Genomic DNA, 19778 nt, shown 5'->3' with positions numbered 1-19778 from the left:
TATAGCCACGCCACTAACAATACATAACAATATGCCAAAATTATGTATTTATTTATTATTGAGATGTCTGAATGCCGGTCCGGTATATTTGTCAAACTCCATCATGATTACACACGGTTGGTCTCGGATGGGATCAGCGCCAGGTGCCCAGCCAATGTCGTGCACTGTGCCGCGAGCGCCGTTGCAGAGGCCAACTTGTTGCCAGAGGTTGCACGTCAGCATTAAGCGGGCACCAATGCATACAGGGACCTGTTTCGCAAGGTTGCCCGCCTTGTCGTCCGGAGCAGCAGCCGCGCCGGGGCCAACATTTGTAGCGATGACCTGGATGACTGGTCGGTTGAGGCGGTCATGGTGGTAATGGTTATATTCGTTCACCCGGTCTTTCGTGGCATATACCCGTAAGGCGTTGGCGAACCTGGCGACCTCCTGATCGTCTAGCTTTGCCTGCACGCGGCCGGAGAGAAGTTTCCAGGACTCGTGGGATAGTAGGAGCAACCGCAGTTCTCCGAGAGCATTGCGAAAGGCCGCCTGATCATCGCCGCACTGCCGCTGAACAACGCTCAGGAAGACGGTCTTATCGAAGCGCATATAAGCGTTCCTTCCCTTGATCTCCACTCCCTGCACCTCTTTGTCGTAGTACAGCGGTTTCTGTAGAACAGGGGGAAGCTGGAAGAAGTCGCCCACCAAAAGGATATTGAGTCCGCCAAAGAACTCCTCGTTCCGATGCGGAAATGCCTCACGGAGACGGTCGTCGATCCAGGATAGCATACGCAGTCCCAGCATACTTTTCTCGGCAATGATTAGGTACTGAATATCCTTCAACTTCTTCTGGAGCTGGGCCTTGTCGATGGCGGAGAGCGGCCTGAAGTCCTTGTTGATCGGGAGGTGAAGCAGCGAGTGCAAAGTAGTGCCTGATATCTGGTTCCCTGCGACACCCGTCGGTGCGGCACGCCAGACAGGTGTCACTCTCCCGCGTGTGGCGGCCTGGAGGTGCGCCGAGAGCAGGTTGATGAGATATGACTTGACAACAGAGGTTGGTGGTGTGCTGTATGCGGCAAAATCTGATCCGCAAGCCTGCAGTAAGGCTCTGTCTTCTTCTCCGATTTGCTGCAATACTTGGCAGCGTACGTAATGACTGCTTGCAAGCTGGTGCATGGAGATATGTCAATGTTGGCCAACCATCCCAGAATGATGGCAGGATTGAAATGGTTCATGAGGCTGTCGTTGCGGGCCGCCTCGAAGATGTAGTACGACCTGCCTTCCTTCCTGATGACCGCGGCCAGCTCTCTCAAGGCACGGGGGAAGTCAAAACGACACTCCCTTTCCGGATTCGCCACGTTGGCCGCCTCAATGTCGGCAGCAGCTCCTTCCATGTCCCTCGCGAGGTCACCGCTTCCCTTTCTGACTCGCAAGCAGTACGTGGTATTGCATCTGTGGCGCTGGCAGTGGTTGACGATTTGCGAGAGCCGCAGGAATGTCATCTCCACGCCCAGCGGATCCACGCTCAGCGGATTGCCCTCCCCCTGAGGCACAGTCCTACGGGGCTCCGGGTTCACGGCCGTGACGTGGAAGCCCCATACGCGTGCAAACATGTCACGAGCAGCTTCGTCCTCCATGTCGGCGGCTGGGCCCTCCTGCATCCAATACAGACCGTGGTTGTGCGGACTGCCACGGCCTTGCCATTCATATCGATCCCAGTAATCCGTGACGTTGAACTTTTTCCGCAACACGATATCTCGAAAGAAGCAGTATCGGCGGTAGAAGTGGAAAGCAGCAATGTGAGGGTTCTGACGCAATAAGTACCGCGACAATGCCATCCTTTCCGGCTCGGACGCGCGCAGCCATTCTCCATATCGGGGCATGTGTTGGTAGAGGCTCCGCCAGTGCAAATCGGCCGGGCTAAATGTGATAAATGCGCCAGGACAGCCCAGGCTGTACGCATACGCCTCGAGGTCCTGCCTCTTTCTGTTCCAAAAGGGGCGCGTACCGCGAATCGACACCGCATGCCTTGTGATCGAGTTGATCAGTGCCTGCGCCTCGGGATCCTCGCTGTGTTCGAGCGCCTGAATAAGCTGCTCTCGCGTGAGCGGTTCACGGGTGCCATCATGTTGCTTCACGAAGAATTTCGACCGCGCACGTGCTTGGGACCGCATCAGGGTATTGAATGCGACAAAACGGAATGTTGGGTGCCGCGCAAAACGCCCGTCGTGCCACCGCATCGCGTGCTCGATGTAATCCTTGTAATCTATCGACCGCAAGCGAGGCTCGACAAAGTCGGCTCTCCCGTCTGGGAAGAGGCAGGGGAATGCCAAGGAGAGCAGGGCATGAGAGCGATTGAACTCATTGATCGGCGTATGCCGTATATTCGGGAGCCGCAGCTGGTGGTGCCGCGCCCGCCCTTGGGATCCTGTGGCAAGAGGAAGACTTACCTCCGGTTCTGGCTCGCCCACGAGAATAGACCGCAGAGCATCGAGCTCCGTGTCCTTGGCCAACAGGTCCGGTACCGCAGCCGCGTCCTCTAGGTCAGGCTCCGCCTCCTGATCTTCCTCCTCCGGTCCTACATCGGCAGCCTCCACCTGGCTTTGGGGAATGGCGTCCACCACGTTGCCGTCCTCGGGCAGTTGGCTCAGTCGCTCGTTGTCGATGACGATGCATCGATATCCAGGATGATGATGGCAGAGGTAGTCAAGCCATATCATAACCGCCTGGCGGCGCACACGGAACTGACGGGTAAATTGCCGGCTCAGATTGGCGTGTGATGACGTGTTGGCAGGACGCAGCAACACCGTGTTCAACTCCCGCGGCAGAAGCGGGAGCTGGTTGTACACCAAGCCAACTTCGCGAAGAAAGTGAACGACATGCCCCCGATACTTGTACTGCTGCCCTCGCACCAGCATGATGTTCACATGGACGTGGACGCGAGCGATCAATGACTCTTCTGTAGGCGTGAGCTCAGGCAATCGTGTCGGTACGGGACCAAAGTCAAGTTGATTTTCGGCAGAGAAGAAATAAGGCTCGTCAGAGCCGCGCTTCTCATCCTTTCGATAGCAACGCGAGCAAATGCCGTCATAATCAATTTCCATCTGAAATCAACACTCGCGACATCGGCTGCAGTATTCCATCTGATCATTGTCAAGTTTGGTCCAAAACTCGCGCAGGGTGGCCCTATCGCGGTCGGTCAAGGCGCAAGCGTCGAGGTCGCCATTCCACACCGGATCTTGCGCATGGAAGACTGCCAATTCTTCCGGTGGAATTATCACTGGACTCCGAAGACGTCGTTGCGGTCTCGACGATCGTGTTTCTCTGCGAGATTTTCTTGGCCGCCCTCCTGTACCCGGGGCGGGACCGCGGCGACCGCATCGTGGCTGTGCGGACGGCTCCAACGGCCGGCGGCGAAGAGGGCTTCTATCCGCAGAATCATCATCTCTCTCACCGTTCTCGGCTTCCTCCCCTGGTTCAGAGTCCGGCTCGACCCCTAATTGCTCGAGGTACCTGCGTGGTCGAGCGGGCGAAAGCAGTACGTTGACGTAGTCCTCAGCATCGATGTCGGACTCCGAGAACTGGCCTCTGTCGTCTCCTTGCCTCGATAACATACCTCCGATTTGAATGCCACCTGTCCGCAGTTGATCTTGACTCTGACTCGCATCTGCGTTCCCTCTTTAGCCTGAGACCCTACTGCAAATCTCAGCACAAGCATAAATACCTTCTCCAGCAGTCTCCGATTGACAGACACCCAGTTGAGATATTGTGGGCGTCAATGAGACGGTTTCCCCAGCACGGCGTCGTGAACGATGGTCACGCTTGATAGCAGCCAGCTTGACCCTCACCCCAGCAGTGGAAGGGTTATCTTGCGAATCCTTCCCCCCTTTGCGGTATCTAGTTGCCAAGTAAGCGTGATCCACACTGATTGTACTGCTTCGGATAGTAGCGGGATCAGAGAGTGAGACGATCGGATGGATCGTTCGCTGAACGGGAGGTGAGGGAGCCAGTGCCCGGAAGAGCCCTGAACTTTGTTGGGTCGGCGGCAGTGGTGTCCCCAGCACTACACGCGGTTGGCTCATCGAGTCCTCGGAAGAAAACCTCACCGTATGACGTTCCTGGAAACTTTCAGATGATGTAGGCTGGGCTTCAGGTATCTTTTGCTCGGGTTGTAAGCGAGCATCTCGGTCTGTTCTTTTCGCAGCAGGCCCGTCAGCGGAGGAAGGACGGACCGCGACCTCCCCTCAAAGTCTGGGTTATGCGTCTGGACCTGGAGTACTTCAATTGATCAGCATTGAACATCTTGTGGAGCGCGAGATAAAGCCAACATGATAGGCGCGCTTATTGCGGCAGCCCAGGCAGCTCTTGGTGTGCCCAGCCGATTTTCTTCTGCCGAGGAAGTCTTGCGCTGGTTTCTCCTCGCCACAGCGAATGCATACGATGGAAACCACGCCACCTTGAGACCCTCGATGAGGCATAGGGTTCACTGCAGTTGAAAGCAGCTGCGTACGATGGGTTTGTTGGCGACCCGCGATGCTCAGAGTATGTATGTATGTATGTGTATTTCACCCGGAGGATTTCTCCTATAGGGCCTAGACGTAAAAGCTACTGACATTTCAATACATTAATGCGTACCACCTTAAGCCCCACGGGTCAGCATACGCTACACCAACCTCGCCGCTACTCGCTCCGTGACAGGCCTGCTTAAAGGCCAATTTCTCCAAGTGTTCAGAGTCCTACCTTCAGCAGCTGAAGCGCGGTCTGTCGAAATCCGAAGTCGAATACCTGTGTGTTAGTATTGTTGAAGGTTAGTGCCATAATCGACCCTAAGTGGATTCTCACTTCCGCTGCTTAGCCCGAAGGGCCAGACGCTGCCTGCGTCTCATCCCCAGGGTTCCGCGCCCGACAGTTCCGGCTGTACGATTCGTGTGGTCCACCGCAGGGCACGCACTTTGGCACTGTCTCCTTGCATTCTCTGTGGTGATGTTCTGCTTTCGCGCATCTGCCACATCTTTGCGGCTTCTTGCATGAAAACGCCTTGTGTCCCATCTCTTGACAGTTGAAGCACTGAATCGGTCCTACGCGGCGTTCAAAAACATTGGTGCAGGCGGACTCTCCCGCAACATCGAACCACACGCCGTCCAGAAGTCTTTGCGCGTCACTCTCTTTAGTGACATAGATCACCATTGACCCGTACGCTTTGGCTTTCTCTGTTGCTAAGCCAGGTGATCTTGGCAATCGTGACGTAATTCTCGGCTCCGAGCGCCTCAGCTGCGCCCGGCAGAACGTTGCCTTCGGCGTCCAGCACTGCGGTACGCTTGGTGTTGTCGACTTTGACAGGATAAAGCTGATCTCTCAGTACCCTGGCTCCCGAAGTTACCGTCTTCTGCGCTGCTTCCTTGACCTGCTTCAACTCGGTTTGGTCTCTGCAAAATTTTGATCCGGTCGGGGTTTCGAGCGTCTGTCACGACCGCTGCGCATTTCCAAGTCTCCTGCCTCTGACTCTTTCTCATGTCGCTCTCTATGGCCTTTCGGATGTTGCCGATCTGCGTCTGGCACCTGTTCGCTTCTTCGACTCGTGATGTGTCCACCGTACAGTAGAGACTATCGCTGACGGCTGTTCGTGCCGATTTAGCTGCTGGTACGGTGCCCCGGTTCATTGTCTGGATCGTCGGCGATGACCCTGCAGCGCTCGCATACGACATCTGCGGACTGCTCTGCAGAGAAGATGCGGGCGTAGCCAGGGCCTCTAACTGCGCTCGGATGTGACGAAGCTCATCTCTCATCTTTCCCTTGTTGATCCATTTCCTGGATCATCTGCTGTTGCTTGATATGATCTCGTTTTGCGCATCTATCGCTCGACTGAGCTTTTGCGTTTCTTGACGTGACTCGCTCAAGAGTTCGAGAACTTTCTGGAGCATGGCTCGGCCTTCGTTCGCGCCACTGCTGCTGCTGGCAACTTTGCGCCGCTCAGTCGCGTCACTGATGGCGACATCGTCCGAGGCAATGCGCGTTGCAAGCCTAGTTGCGCGTGTTGTCTTCTCCGCCAGATCGTCGGGCTGTCGCGCGGCTTCTCGAATTTTGGTGCTTGGCCTCACGACGCGTGTCGATCTTTTCGCGGGTGTCGACGCAGGCGACGCGCTTCGCCCCACCATGATCACGGCCTCAGCCGGCGTCTCCATGATGAGGCCCCTCAATGCCTAGCTGGCGTTCGCTTCAGGCTTCTTGTCGAGTTCGTCGGATCCCCCGTCTCAGCCTCTCCCGTCTGTCGACTTGTCTGTCGACCAGTCAGTCTGTCCATGCTCAGAGTAGCTCTGTGACATTCAGGGGCAAGTGCAAAATTGGACCCACTTTTAGAAGGCCATCATCCAGTTGAGTTACGTTTTAGAAACCATACAACCAATCAGATGTCAGAAAACTTAACTGATCCCTGCTGCACCAAACCCTCATACGAGAGGAAGGCTCGCCAGCCGCGGCTCGCGCAAAGAAGCCTTTCGGAACGAAATTTGGCGACAAGAGAACCGGAGAAGAGTTGGCTACAGAGAGAGAGAGAGTTGGCGACAGTAGATAGGAGACAGGAAGAAGAGTGAGGTCGAGATACGAGACACGGCGAGAGACGTAGAGCATTATCGTGAGTGAAACCGAGACAGAGCGTCGGGAAGGCAGGCTAGGCCGCTGGAGGAAAATTTGGTTTAAAAAGGCGCAAACTCAAAGGGCGTGGAGAGACGGCAGGGTTGAAGAGAGATGTGAGTGGGTAATGCATGTCTGGGCGAGTGGAAGGCTCGGAAAATTTACATGTGCTACCGGTATAAGTCGTAGGTATAAACAGAATAAGGAGTATATTGGGAAGTTTTGACTTGATCGTCTTCATGAAAAGGAGAACAAGAAGAGAAGAGAATGTGCTATTCGAGCCTTTGGCAGTTGATTTTGAGGATGATGAGACATGTTGTCATGTTGTATTGTTTCGTTTGATGCTTTAAAGTTCAGAGAATATTCTTGGGCGGACGTCGGGCGCGCAGTGGTCGGGAAGATATCGACGCGGGAGGTCTGATAGAGCCAGAGGCGGATGTGTCTTGGTGATTGACCTGTTCGGTGTCCGTCTCTGACTCTGCGGGGTCTTCCGGGGACAGAAAGGAGGAGGTATCGGATTTGGGGGAGTCTTGACCGTCACAGTCGGTGATTATGGTGGAAGTTTCGGGAGAAAGTCGCGGTCTCTTGGTTGGGGTTTGGTAGGGATCGGGCAATGACCGACTTGATGCCAGCATAAGGGGATCGACTGGGCCAGAAGCATGCGGCGTGGGGGAGGCGGGGCTTTGGGCGGCCTTGGGTTTCTTCGTAGAGGTAAACCTGGCCAACGCAACGCTATAGTCCGAGGGATTGCCGACCGCGCTCTTGGGTGTCGTCGGCAGTAGTTGTGTTGCAGAAGCCTGGCCGGACATGGCCTTGTCGTGGAAAGTCCACGTGTCGGGGACGACGATGAAGATATAGTCTTGGTCGAAAGCCGGGGCATGTTTCATGATCTGGTGATCCAGTAAGCCGGCGATTTTGCCCGTACAGGTGAAGAGAGCGTTCGACTGGAACTGGCTGTCGCGCCTCTCGGTCATATTCTTGCATAGGAGGTCCAAGGATTAGCGTGAATGGGGAAGATGACGAAAACTTGAAGGGTGAAAGCCCTTGAAGGGGTTTGCCGGGAATCCCAGGACAAATAAAGGTGGAGAGCTGGACAAAGCCGCAGCAGCTCAGCTGGGTGTCGTCAAGGGCCGCAGCCGAGTTTCCATGCAGGAGGTCGCGGCCGGAGCCGATGACAGGTCCCGTGAAGGAGACAATGGGTTGTATCGTTGGGAAAGTATCCACCGAGCTGAGGGTGCGAGTGACAATTCTATGGATATCGTCAGGGAGGGCAGTGGCGACAGAGAGATTTGGAGCATAGACTCACGGTTGGTAGCTGTGATCGCGGACTATAAGCGCGGGGACGGTGTATTCTGTGATGTTATCATCGTCCGACTCCAAGCCATCACGTCGCTCGATTTCCCACGTCAGGGCAAAGGGATGAACACGGCCGACCATGAAGAACCATTGCTCGGTCCATTCCGAGGAGATTATCTGTTGGTTGTATATGGAAATATTAAGGCTGAAGAAGATGCAGGTCGATGGATTGCCAGTATCTGACCGGATTGCTGCATACCCGGAGTCGACAGCCATGAGGGCGTGGGAAGGAAGACCTCGCTAGGGTTTCTGCGTTGAGCCCTTTGACACGATGCTCATTCTGGTAGGCGAACCTAGCCGGGCAGCCGGGCTGGACAAAGGCCATCATGGACATGTCGGCGCCAGCATTTTTCTGGCTGTCAAGAGGTTGCCGCGGGGAGGACGAGGTATCGACGTTGAGCTGGGAGGCCGACATCGTGAGAACATGGCAGATGTAGTCACCGTGGAAGTGTAAATGAGGGGTTACGCAGAGTGGAGGTGGGCATCCTATAAAGCAGGTTTTCTTGCTGCTCGAAAGAGGGCTCGCGGCTAGGGTCGGGGAGACTTAAGAGTCAGAGAATGCTACCTAGGTGATAGATCAGAAGCGGGGGTATGCGGGAATGAGCTGGCGAGGTTCTTGAACAGTCTCGACCATCTGGTTCTATGGTCGTGAGTGAAGTAGGGAGCCGGGGGTTGGAAGTTGAGTAGGGGTGATGGCTATGTCGCGAGAAGTTGGAGGTCGGCGAACAGTAAGGTTAGTGTGGGTAAGTCTGCGGAGAAAGAAAGTCCAGCAGTACCCTTCGGTGTCATCGTTGCATGGAGTAGATAGCAAAGGCGACAATAACGAATGAGAGTGAAGGAAAGAAAGAGGTTATGGTAGTATTGCAGGGTCCCTTTTGACGGTCGTCGGTAGTTGGATGGGCATTGCGTGCGGCTGAGCGAGGCGGGTGCCGACCGTGTCGAGTCCACTATTGGGACACGGTGAAGTCGGATATAGGGGACGACCTGAGGAGGAGGATGCGAGTTGGTCACGAGAACTCTCAAGAGGGTCTGCAAGTCGAGACTCCGGTGGCTAGCGACTACAAGAGGACAGGCAGGGGATCCTGGCTGTCGCTTTAGCATGAAGGCCGTTGATGCGACGTTGGTGGTGGCGAGGAGCAAACCTAGCCGGGTAGTCCGGTTGCACGAGGACACCGTGGACATGTTATCGCCGGCAGCCTTTTGGCTGTTGCTCGACGAGGTGGAGTGGCAGATATTGATGGAGCAACTGATGCGCAAGGTGGGTGGGACGGCGTTGGAAGGGCCGGAGAGTATGGTTGGAAGTGTGCGGCGGGCGGTTGGCGCGGCCACCCCATGTGCCGGAGGTCGGCAGTAGCCAGGGATTCGCTGGAGTGCGCAAAGAGAGCACGGCGATGGAAGGGCCGCCTTTGGCAAAGCTGGGGTAGCAGGTCGCACGTGGAGACCAGCCGAGGGCCGGGACGGTGGACGCACATAGGGAGGGTAAATGGGGATTACAAAGGGTAGTAGTATTGCATCGCTTCGGTACCATAGGCAAGCATTATAAGGAAGAAACGCCACGGCCATGAGAGTAGTGATCGTTAGGAAGCTTCCCACTCGGAAAGAAATAGTGTACGCCAAGAAGCGAGATTATCCAAGTGGAAGTGCTCCGGAGCCAAAACTTTCTAGCCTGTTGCCAATCCACGCTAGTCGACGTCGAGGAGGCAGTAGCATGGCGGACAGTCCTGGGGGAAGCTAGGCGAGGCGGCCGCTCACCGTGGAGCCTGTTCGTTGTCAGTCGAGGATGGAGAAGAGGGTAGGAACGGGGAGTGCCTGTTTCGGGGTGCGGAGATGATACAGGGCAACTCCGAGAAGGGCACAGAGCACGGGAGACAAGGTTGGGGCGGTTCGGGAGATACAGATCAGTGGCGAATGAAGCATTAACGTTCCGGCTGATTCAGCCTAAGCAGTCTGCGGTCGAAGAAACCGCATGGAGAAAGCATGCAGAGGCGATCGCAAAGTCACTGCCGAGAAGACCGCCGCGAGGCGGTTTGCGGTCAAGCAGAGCACGGAAGTCCCGTAATTTGGTCAGCAGCGGAAATTCCGCGCAACGTCAGTCACCGAGTCCGCTTCCGAGGTTCGTGTTGCCTACAGAACGTGGAGACCAGGGGCAGTGGGCTCTAACAGTCCGCCCTTCATCGGCCGTTTTTGCCCCAGGAGAGGGGTCCTGAAGGTGACGGGCAGGGAGATAAGGTGGCGACCGGCGGTGTCCCGGGTGTTCGTTCGAAAGGGACCGACGCTCCGACCTATCCAGCCCAAGGATACGACTTTCCAAGACCTAAGACGAACGGCGCAATTTGCAGCATCGATTGCATGGGGTTTGCCCAAGCTCCGTCGGGGACCGGTTCGGCGGCCAAGGGCACAGGTGGGTGTGGACGATGGCGCAGCAGAGGCAGCGGACGGCTCGCTGCGCGGACAGAGGCAGTCCCGGAGGCGGGAGAAGAGAGCCCGTCTTCCTAGCCGGGATGGGCGCCCGATAAAACAGGTCCGAAGTGGAATCGGAAGGCATAGGAGACGGGAGCTGCAGGCCGAAGACCTGGCGAGTGTGCTGCGCTTTTTGGAGGAAGACTTTGCCTTGAAGGAGAGATTGTCTAACGATCAGACGTGGTGCACGCCAATACCGCTCGAGAGGAAGGTGTCGACGGTGCGAGACTTCTATCAGGCGTTCCACGATGCGAGCACGTTGCCGATACGGACCTGCATGGTGTGCTACCGCAAGTGTACGAGAGGAGAGTTGAGGGAGATTACATGGGATCATTGGCTGTCAAGTTGCGTACCAAAGGGCGGCCGCTCACCATTTTCATGCCGGAGTTGCTTTCCTGAGGGCGAGTCCGTGTCGGTGTGCGCCGAGTGTGGCCGATGCCTGGCGCGCAGGAGCCTGTCGCCGGCGATCCACCTTCACAGTCGCCTTGGCTGCGAGCACATGTTCCCCGATGAGCTCAAGGGACTGACGCCGGTCGAAGAGAAGCTCATCTCGCTGAACTCATGTTACGGGTTTGTCACGAGATATAGCATTCCGGGCGGGCAGAGGCAGAGCGTGAAGTATCCGAGGCATGTCAGGGCCACATCACGGTGTTTCCGAACAATGTGCAGGAGCTGGCCACCAAAGCTGCACCCCTTTGCAAGCACTGGACGAGATCCACATCTCGTGGCAGGGCGCGGAGAATCCGGCACCGAGCGACCTGTCGAGTCTCTTGTCGGTGAGGCGGCGGGTGGTCGAAAGGGCCCTTGTCTGGCTGAAGCGGAACAACCCCACTACGCCGAGATCGAGATCGACGCGGCGGAGATGGAGAGCTGGGAGACTCGATACACGGGTACCGTCGTCGGTGTGCGATCGTATGGAGCGGAACGAGCCGTCTGGGTGGGAGAAAGCGCGGACGGCGCACGTTGTGCCGCCCACGGAACGCGCCATGGACGAGGGGCCGGTGGAGATCGAGGAGCTCTTCGCCCTGCTCAACCAAGGACAAGAAGCCGGCGGCCAGGGTGAAGGTCACGGGCCCAACGGAGAAGGCGCGGTTCGCGATGGAAGTGACGCCTGCCCCGACCAGAACGTTCCAGCGATCAACGAGGTGACGTCTTCTGGCATGTTCGCGCTCGACGGACCGCCAGACGTCGCGGACGTGGAGAAGCTGCAGTTTGCCTGTGACGCTGTTGGTGAAGGTGCCGACGACGGCCGTGCGGGCCCGAGAGCGTGGGTCGGGTCCCTAGCCGGGGGGGTTCGGGGGCGTGGCGACGGTGGTTGTGAGCCATACATCCGGGTTTCGCGGGGGGGTGAGTTTACCGATTCCTTTGAGGCGTCCTTCTTTGCCAGGACGTTCCCGACCCTGTTCCCATTTGGCGTTGGGGGACCAAGGCTGGTTGAAGAGACCATGGTCGACGCGGGGAAGGTCACGGCCAACTTGCGAGGCAGGGCTGTCGAGGCAGAGGCGGCCGCGGAGACCCGTATCGTCTCGAAGCTTGAACCTTCAGGCGTGGGCCGAGATCGTGCTCCGGCGCCATGGTGGTCGATTTGCACTGCACCACATCTTCGCATTTCTCGTCTTCAACATGGGGTGCGATCGAGGAACCGCCGGGTCAGCATGTTGAGTGTGGGAGGAAGAACTTCCGCAAGGTAGAGCGCATCGTGCGTTCGATGACCACAGAAAGGCTAGCGGCGGCGAGGGTCGAGTTGGAGAGCTCGGGTAAGACGACCGATGGTGACGTGAAGGAGCTTCTCAGGAGCCTCTCGCTTTACGGCCACCGGCAGCCCATGTCGAGAGGTCCGTCTCAATATGCGGCGGAAAATCCAGTCGCTCATCGTCGGATATGGCGTGCCGGCCATCTGGTTCACCATCAACCCGAACGACATTACGAACCCGGTGAAGCTGCGACTGGCGGCATACCGCACACGCGATCCCGACGCGGCCGAGGAGTTCTTAGAAGGCCTTGGGGATGCGTATAAGCGGGCACGGCTGGCGATATCGGATCCCATGAGCTCGGCCGTGTTCTTCCACCGCGAGATGAAGCTGTTCTTCGATCATTACGTGAAGGTCGGTGAAGAGTCGGTATTCGGGCGCATCGGCAAGTACTATGGCGCCGTGGAGACGAACACGCGCATCTCAGCTCGATGCTTGCCGACATCCACGGGGAGGATCAGGCGGCGTATCGCGAGCGAATCGTCCGATACATCGATAGCGTCTTCTCAGAGGTAAGAATGCCTACCTAAGATATGCCACCGGGAGCCTGAAGTACTCTTCTGATGGCCAAGTGGGGCCGGGTTGACGTGCAAGGCAGGATCTGGACCAGGAAAGTTTTTGCGCCGTGCAAGCGGAGCGATCTGTGACGGGCGGTATTGGTTCCCTGCTGGACAACGCCGCGCAGTTCTCGGCCGCGTTTATCGAGGAGGCCAACTTCTGTGCCGGCGCGACGCAGGTGCACACGCATAGCCCGACCTGTGTGAAGTATTCCTTGGGCAAAGGAGGGCGGAAGGGGACCTCTGCCGGTTCAAGGCGCCATGGAGGTTAGTCGACAAGACCGCCCTCACGGCAGACGGGGTGCTGCAGATCCGGAGGACACACAGCATGGTCAATCGATGAAACGAGGCTATTGCTGTCGGGCCCGGCACAACCATGATATTTCCTTCATTGCGACGCAGCGCAAGACAATGGCCCTCATCTATTATGTCACGAACTACGCGACCAAGGTGGAGGACCCGGTGTGGAAGCGTGTGGCGGCCGCGGCCGAGCTCCTGGCCGCCTCAACAGGTGATGGCACGGCCAACGGAGGGCGGGACGGTGGCGGAGACGCTGCCACCGATGACCCTGTCAAGGGAACAGGACGCGACAGTTCCTGATGAGAGTGGCGAACCGCGTGTTCACGGAGCGTCCGCTATCACAGGTCGAGGTCGTCGCTCACCTTCTCGGATATCCGGCCGAGTTCACCGACAGCAGCGCGTGGGCGTACCTGAACTGTTCTCTGCTGTACTGGGAAGTCTTTCGGCGATGGCGGCATCTCCGAGAAGCCAGTGGCGCTGCGGCTATGGATGACACCTTGGATGAGTCGGTCGTCGTCGAAGAAGAAGGCCTGAGAATCTCCCACGTCGAGGCGTACCAGCACCGGGAGAGCTGCTGAAAGGCCTATGCCTGTATGACTACATATCGATCGTCAGACTGAAACGCATCGGCAACGACGAGAGCTGGGCGGCGGGGAGATGTCTTTCGAGGATGGATGGGCGCCGGGACGACGCTGGGTTCAGGTGCTCAGGCGGCCGGGCAAGCACGCTACCGTCTGCCTCGACGGCTACCTGAGCAAGGACTTCACCTACGATGACGAGTCGTGCTACCGGAGGTGTGTATGGCAACTGCTCTGTCAGCGGGCATTATCGGAGAGGCTAACCCACCCCCTGAAGGGCAGCCGTGCAGCATCTTGCGCTGTTCGTGCCGTGGGAGTCCTTCCTGGGCGAAGGAACAGGTGAGATCAACAGCATCTGGGCGCGGGCTCGAGACGCTATGGCCCCGAGAATATCATGTCTCGTCGACAACGTGCAGCTGCTTCGACGATCCGCCGAAGACGCAAAACGCGACGCCAAGCAATGGGCAGCCTCGTCCGGCGATGGCGACCCGACGGTCGCACACGTCGAGGAGGGTGGAGCAGGCGAGGCGGGCGCGGAGTCTGCAGCGACATATCAGCCCAACAGCATCGGAGACGCAACGCGGCTCATCGACGTCGTCCGAGGTGCAGTGGGAGCGAATCAGGTGACGGCCAAGTCGCCGGAGCTCATGGCAATGATACAGCAGCTCTGTCGGTTTCAGCAATCGGCGCTGCGCTCGACGGCCGAGCTCGAGGCCACGGCGCTGATCGAACGAGGGAGGGGCGGTTAAGCATGCCAGGGCGGGTATTTTCCGGGGCCGCACTACCGCCGCAGGATCAGGTCAAGGCTATCAAGTCGCAGCAGGTAAGTGCCTCGAAGGAGAGAGAGGATGATCCAAGGGATACAAAGCACGCCCGCCGCCTGGGAAAGCGATCGCCGCGCAGCGTTGCGAAGGGTGATGACCGGTTTCGGGAGGACGAGGTCGAAATGACGATGGCCGACTCCGACGAGACCGCTATCGACGCAGGGGCGGGAATGGACGTTCAGTTTGGCCCATCAACCTCCTTCCTCGCGGCGGGCAAGGTGTTGGCAACACGGCTGACGCTGAACAAGAGGCAGTCCATCGCTTTTCTGATAATATGCCGCCAGCTCGATTTGATGCAGCAGAACGACGGGGCGATGCCTGCCAGCTGCGCCAGTTCGTCGGTGGCGAGGGCGGTACCGGCAAGTCGCGAATCATCGAGGCACTCGTCGAGCTGTTCAGTAAAAGAGCCTTTCGAATCGTCTGCTGATCACGGCGACGTCGGGGACTGCGGCGGCGCGGATCAACGGCATCACGATCCACTCCGCCTGCGGGTTCACTAAAGACCAAGGGGCGGGGGGCGCGAACATGGTCAAAGACCTTGACGGGGTGCGGCTGCCGAAACAGGCGGAGCGGTTCATCCACGGCCAGTCTCGAATGGATTGGCAGGAGAAGGATGTGCTCGTCATCGACGAGGTGAGCATGCTCGGGGCGCGGACGCTGCACGCCGTGAACGAGCGGCTTCGCCGGCTTCGCGGATCGCGGCAAGATTTCGGGGGGATCCCCATCGTCCTCTTCTGCGGAGATTTTCAGCAGTTCCGGCCGGTCCAAGAGAGGTCGATCGTCCTGCCTAGCGCGGCCATCTCGTGGGACGTAGACAACTCGTTCAAGGCCGAGCAGCGTCACCAGCACGACAAAGCGCACGCACTGTGGAAGAGGTTCACGACGGTCGTCATGCTGGACGAGCAGATGCGCGCCGCCGGCGACCCGGAGCTGCAGAGGCTGCTGAAGCGGATCCGTCTAGGCGTGCAGGATCGGACGGATCTAAACCTCCTCAACTCAAGGTGCTACCGGGAGGAAGGCGGATCCCTTGGGAGACGGGCATCACCGTGGTGACGCCGCTCAATAGGAATCGGTGGAACCTGAACATGGAGGCGAGCCTGGCGTTCCGGGTCCAGCAGCGGTCGACGATGCGCATTTTCATCTCCGAGCACAAGTGGAAGGAGGAGCTGCCGACGGAGGAAGAGGCGATCATGATACTCAACCAGGGCGACGATAGCGCGATCCCGGTGCCGGCCGTCTTCATGTTCGTGGCCGGGATGCCCATCGTCGTGAACCACAACACCCACCAGGGGCTGAAGCTAGTGAACGGCGCGAGCTACTCGGCGGTGGAGGTCATTGTCGACAAGGCGTACCCGGGGCATCGGATCTCGGCCGATATGACGATCCACTTCGGGCCGCCGGCGGGGATCATTCTCGAATCGGAGACGACGAGATATCTCCACTTCGTCGGGATGCCGCCGGGCACGATCTTGTTGACACCATGACCGTTAAGATACAGTGCCAGCGAAAAGGCCGTGGCAACGCAACGACGTCAGCCGAAAGGGTTTGCCGTGCGCAGCAGCGTTCGCGTGCACGGACTACAAGGTGCAGGGCAAAACGCTGGAGCGCGTGGCCCTCGAGCTGCGAGGACACGGACGACGAAGATGGATGGAACGGTGGTGCCCTCGCAGTGCGACCCGTACGGCCTGTACGTGCAGCTATCGCGCTGCCGAACTCTAGACGGCATCATGCTCGTGTCCAAGGTGCGGGACAGAGACTTGGTGGGCAACCGGGTCCCCGAGGAGATGACTGCCGCACAGGCCAGGCTCGAGGTACTGAGCGAGAGGACCGTTGAGGAGGCGTTGCGCTGGCTGGACGGTGATGCTGAAGAGTCAAGGCGGCCGCGCTAGGTGACGCGATGAAGAGTTCGGCAGGCGGGAAGAGTCGGCAGTGGTGGGATAAGGCACGCGAAAAGGCAACAGAAGCCGGGGGAAGGGCAGCGACCAACAAGGAGGAGGCAAGGAGGACCAATCACAAGGGACCAATCAAGGGGCGGAGAACTTTTGGGGAGAGGGCGGGGTCTGCGGGGCACGTTAGACGAGGGGAAGGCTCGCCAGCCGCGGCTCGCGCAAAGAGGCCTTTCGGAACGAAAGTTGGCGATGGCGACAGGAGAAAGTCGGGGAGAGGAGAGAGTTGGCGACAGGAGATAGGAGACAGGGGAAGTGAGAGGAAGACAGGAAGAAGAGTGAGATAAGAGATATGAGATGGAGATCCGGCGAGAGACGTAGAGCATTATCGTGAGTGAAATCGAGACAGAGCGTCAGAGAGGCAGCCTAGGCCGCTGCAGGGAGATTTTGCTTTGCAAAGGCGCAAAGGGCGTGGAGAGGCGGCAGGGGTGAAGAGAGTTGTGGGTGGGTAATGCATGTGTGGGCGAGTGGAAGGCTCTGAGGATTTACAGGTGCTATAAGTGGTGGATATAAACAGAATAAGGAGTATATTGGAGAAGTTTTGACTGGATTGTCTTTGTGAAAAGGAGAGCAAGAGGAGAAGGAAATATCCCATTAGGGCCTTTCGCACTTGAGTTTGAGGATGATGAAACATGTTCCTTGTCATGTTGTGTTGTTTCGTTCGTTGCTTTACAGAATATTCTTGGGCGGATGTCGGGCGCGGTGCGGTCGGGAAGAGATTGACGCCGGAGGTCTGATAGGGCCAGAGGCGGATGTGGCTGGGTGATTGACTGGCTCGGTGTCCGTCTCTGAGTCTCCGGTCTTCGTGGGACAGAAGGGAGGAAGTGTCGGATTTGGCGGGGCCTCGACTATCACAGGCGGCGACTATGGTGGAAATTTCTGGAGAAAGTCGCGGTCTCTTGGTTGGGGTTTGGTCGGGATCGGGCAATGACCGCTTTGATGTCATCATAAGGGGATCGACTGACCTAGATGCAGGCGGCGTGGGAGGCGCCGCTTGGGGCGGCATTGCGTTTTTGGTAGAGGTAAACCTGGCCAACGCATCGCTATAGTCCGAGGGTTGCCGACTGAGCCCTTGGGTGTCGTCGGCAGTAGCTGTGTCGCAGAAGCCTGGTTGGACATGGCCCTGTCAAGGAAAGTCCATGTATCGGGGACGACGATGAAGATATAGTCTTGCTCGAAGGCCGGGGCATGTGTCATGATCTGGTGATCGAGTAAGCCGGCGATTTTGCCCGTGCAGGTGAGGAGAGCGTTCGGCTGGAACTGGCTATCGCGCCTCTCGGTCATCTTCTTGCATAGGAGGTCCAAGGATTGGCGTGAATGGGGAAGATGACGAAAAGTTGAAAGGGATGAAAGCCCTTGAAGGGTGTTTTGCCCGGAATCCCAGGACAGATAAAGGTCGAGAGCTGGACAAAGCCGCAACAGCTCAGCTGGGTGTCGTCAAGGGCCGCAGCCGAGTTTCCATGCAGAAGGTCGCGGCCGGAACCGATGACAGGTCCCGTGAAGGAGACAATGGGTTGTATCGCTGGGAAGGCATCCGCCGAGCCGAGGGTGCGAGGGATGACTCTGTGGCCATCGTCAGAGATGGTAGTGGTGACGGAGGTCTGGAGCATACACCTACGGCTGGTAGCTGTGGTCGCGGACGATGAGAGCCGGGATGGTGTATTCTGTAATGTTGTCATCCTCCGACTCGAAGCTATCACGTCGCTCGATTTCCACGTCAGGGCAAAGGGATGAACACGGCCGACCATAAAGAACCACTGCTCGGTCCATTCCGAGGGGATTATCTGTTGGTTGTATATGGAAATATTAAGGCTCAAGAAGATGCAGGTCGATGGATTGTCAGGATCTGACCGGATTGCTGCATACTCTGGAGTCGACAGCCATGAGGGCGTTGGAAGGAAGACCCTCGCTAGGGTTTCTGCGTTGAGCCCTTTGACACGATGCTCATTCTGGTAGGCGAACCTAGACGGGCAGCCGGGCTGGACAAAGGCCATCATGGACATGTCGGCGCCAGCATTTTCTGGCTGTCAAGAGGTTGCCGCGGGAGGACGAGGTATCGACGTTGAGCTGGGAGGCCGACATCGTGAGAACATGGCAGATGTGGTCACCGTGGAAGTGTAAAGGAGGGGTTAGGCAGAGTAGAGGTAGGCATCCTATAAAGCAGGTTTTCTTGCTGCTCGAAAGAGGGCTCGTGGCTCGGGTCGGGGAGACTTGAGAGTCAGTGAATGCTACCTAGGTGATAGATCAGAAGCGGGGGTATGCGGGAATGAGCTGGCGAGGTTCTCGAGCAGTCTCGACCATCTGGTTCTGTGGTCGTGAGTGAAGTAGGGAGCCGGGGGTTGGAAGTTGAGTAGGGGTGATGGCTATGTTGCGAGAAGTTGGAGGTCGGCGAACGGTAAGGTTAGTGTGGGTAAGACTGCGGAGAAAGAAAGTCCAGTAGTCCTTTGGTGTCATCGTTGCATGGAGTAGATAGCAAAGGGGCAATAACGAATGAGAGTGAAGGAAAGAAAGAGGTTATGGTAGTATTGCAGGACTCCTTTTGACGGTCGTCGGTAGTTGGATGGGCATTGCGTGCGGCTGAGCGAGGCGGGTGCCGACCGTGTCGAGTCTACTATTGGGACACGGTGAAGTCGGATATATGGGTCGACCTGAGGAGGAGGATGCGAGTTGGTCACGAGAACTTTCCAAGAGGGTTTGCAAGTCGAGACTCCGGTGGCTAGCGACTACAAGAGGACAGGCAGGGGTCCTGGCTATCGCTTTAGCATTAAGGCCGTTGATGCGACATTGGTGCTGGCGAGGAGCAAATCTAGAAGGGTAGTCCGGCTGCATGAGGACGTCATGGACATGTTATCGCCGGCAGCCTTGTGGCTGTTGCTCGACGAGGCGGATTGGCGGGTATTGATGGTGAACTGATGCGCAAGGTTGGTAGGATGGTGTTGGAAGGGCTGAAGAGTATGGTTTGAAGTGTGCGGCAGGCGGTTGTCGCGGCCATCTCCATGTGCCGGAGGTCGGCAGTGGCCAGGATTCGCTGGAGTGCGCAAAAGAGAGCACGGCGATGGAAGGGTCGCTTTGGCAAAGCCGGGGTAGCAGGTCGCACGTGGAGACCAGGCGAGGCCGGGACGGTGGACGCACATAGATAGGCATGGTAACGGGGAATATAGAGGGTAGTATTGCATCGCCTCGGTACCATAGGGAAGCATTTTATAGGAAGCTATAAGGAAGAAACGCCACGGCCATGAGGAAGTGATGGTTAGGAGCTTCCCATTCGGGAGAAGTAGCGTCGTCAACAAGCGAGACTGTCCAAGTGGAGGTGCTCCGGAGCCAAAGCTTTATAGCCTGTTGCCAATTTACGGCAGTCGACGTCGAGGAGGCAGCAGCATGGCGGACAGTCCTGCAG

The 19778-nt window shown here is 57.6% G+C and overlaps 4 protein-coding genes across 4 annotated transcripts; 2 read left to right on the top strand and 2 right to left on the bottom strand.

The window, feature by feature from the left end:
- Positions 1-107: 107 nt before the first annotated feature.
- Positions 108-2897, bottom strand: HRG_03388 (PIF1-like helicase domain-containing protein; the record flags this gene model as incomplete). The annotated part of the gene is made up of 6 exons (XM_044861859.1): positions 108-194; positions 244-321; positions 376-1045; positions 1129-1965; positions 2008-2072; positions 2430-2897. The coding sequence occupies 6 exons, from the start codon at positions 2895-2897 to the stop codon at positions 108-110; spliced, it is 2205 nt and encodes a 734-aa protein (XP_044722885.1).
- A 4065-nt stretch (positions 2898-6962) lies between these two features.
- Positions 6963-8181, bottom strand: HRG_03387 (uncharacterized protein; the record flags this gene model as incomplete). Its single annotated transcript, XM_044861858.1, has 3 exons — positions 6963-7586; positions 7705-7858; positions 7916-8181. 3 exons carry the CDS (start codon positions 8179-8181, stop codon positions 6963-6965), a joined length of 1044 nt encoding a protein of 347 aa, XP_044722884.1.
- A 3230-nt stretch (positions 8182-11411) lies between these two features.
- On the top strand, positions 11412-14360 carry HRG_03386 (PIF1 protein; the record flags this gene model as incomplete). Its single annotated transcript, XM_044861857.1, has 10 exons — positions 11412-11921; positions 11971-12053; positions 12248-12541; positions 12604-12688; positions 12775-12912; positions 12959-13000; positions 13136-13244; positions 13310-13542; positions 13736-13827; positions 13889-14360. 10 exons carry the CDS (start codon positions 11412-11414, stop codon positions 14358-14360), a joined length of 2058 nt encoding a protein of 685 aa, XP_044722883.1.
- Positions 14361-14960: 600 nt separating this feature from the next.
- On the top strand, positions 14961-15919 carry HRG_03385 (PIF1-like helicase domain-containing protein; the record flags this gene model as incomplete). Its single annotated transcript, XM_044861856.1, has 2 exons — positions 14961-15436; positions 15502-15919. 2 exons carry the CDS (start codon positions 14961-14963, stop codon positions 15917-15919), a joined length of 894 nt encoding a protein of 297 aa, XP_044722882.1.
- Between the last annotated feature and the right edge of the window lie 3859 nt (positions 15920-19778).

Source organism: Hirsutella rhossiliensis, assembly GCF_020360975.1.
Source record: "Hirsutella rhossiliensis strain HR02 chromosome Unknown scaffold00003, whole genome shotgun sequence".
In the NCBI taxonomy this organism is placed as follows: Eukaryota; Fungi; Ascomycota; class Sordariomycetes; order Hypocreales; family Ophiocordycipitaceae; genus Hirsutella; species Hirsutella rhossiliensis.
The sequence above is the reverse complement of the archived record's forward strand: the minus strand, read 5'-3'. Positions and strand labels throughout refer to the sequence as shown.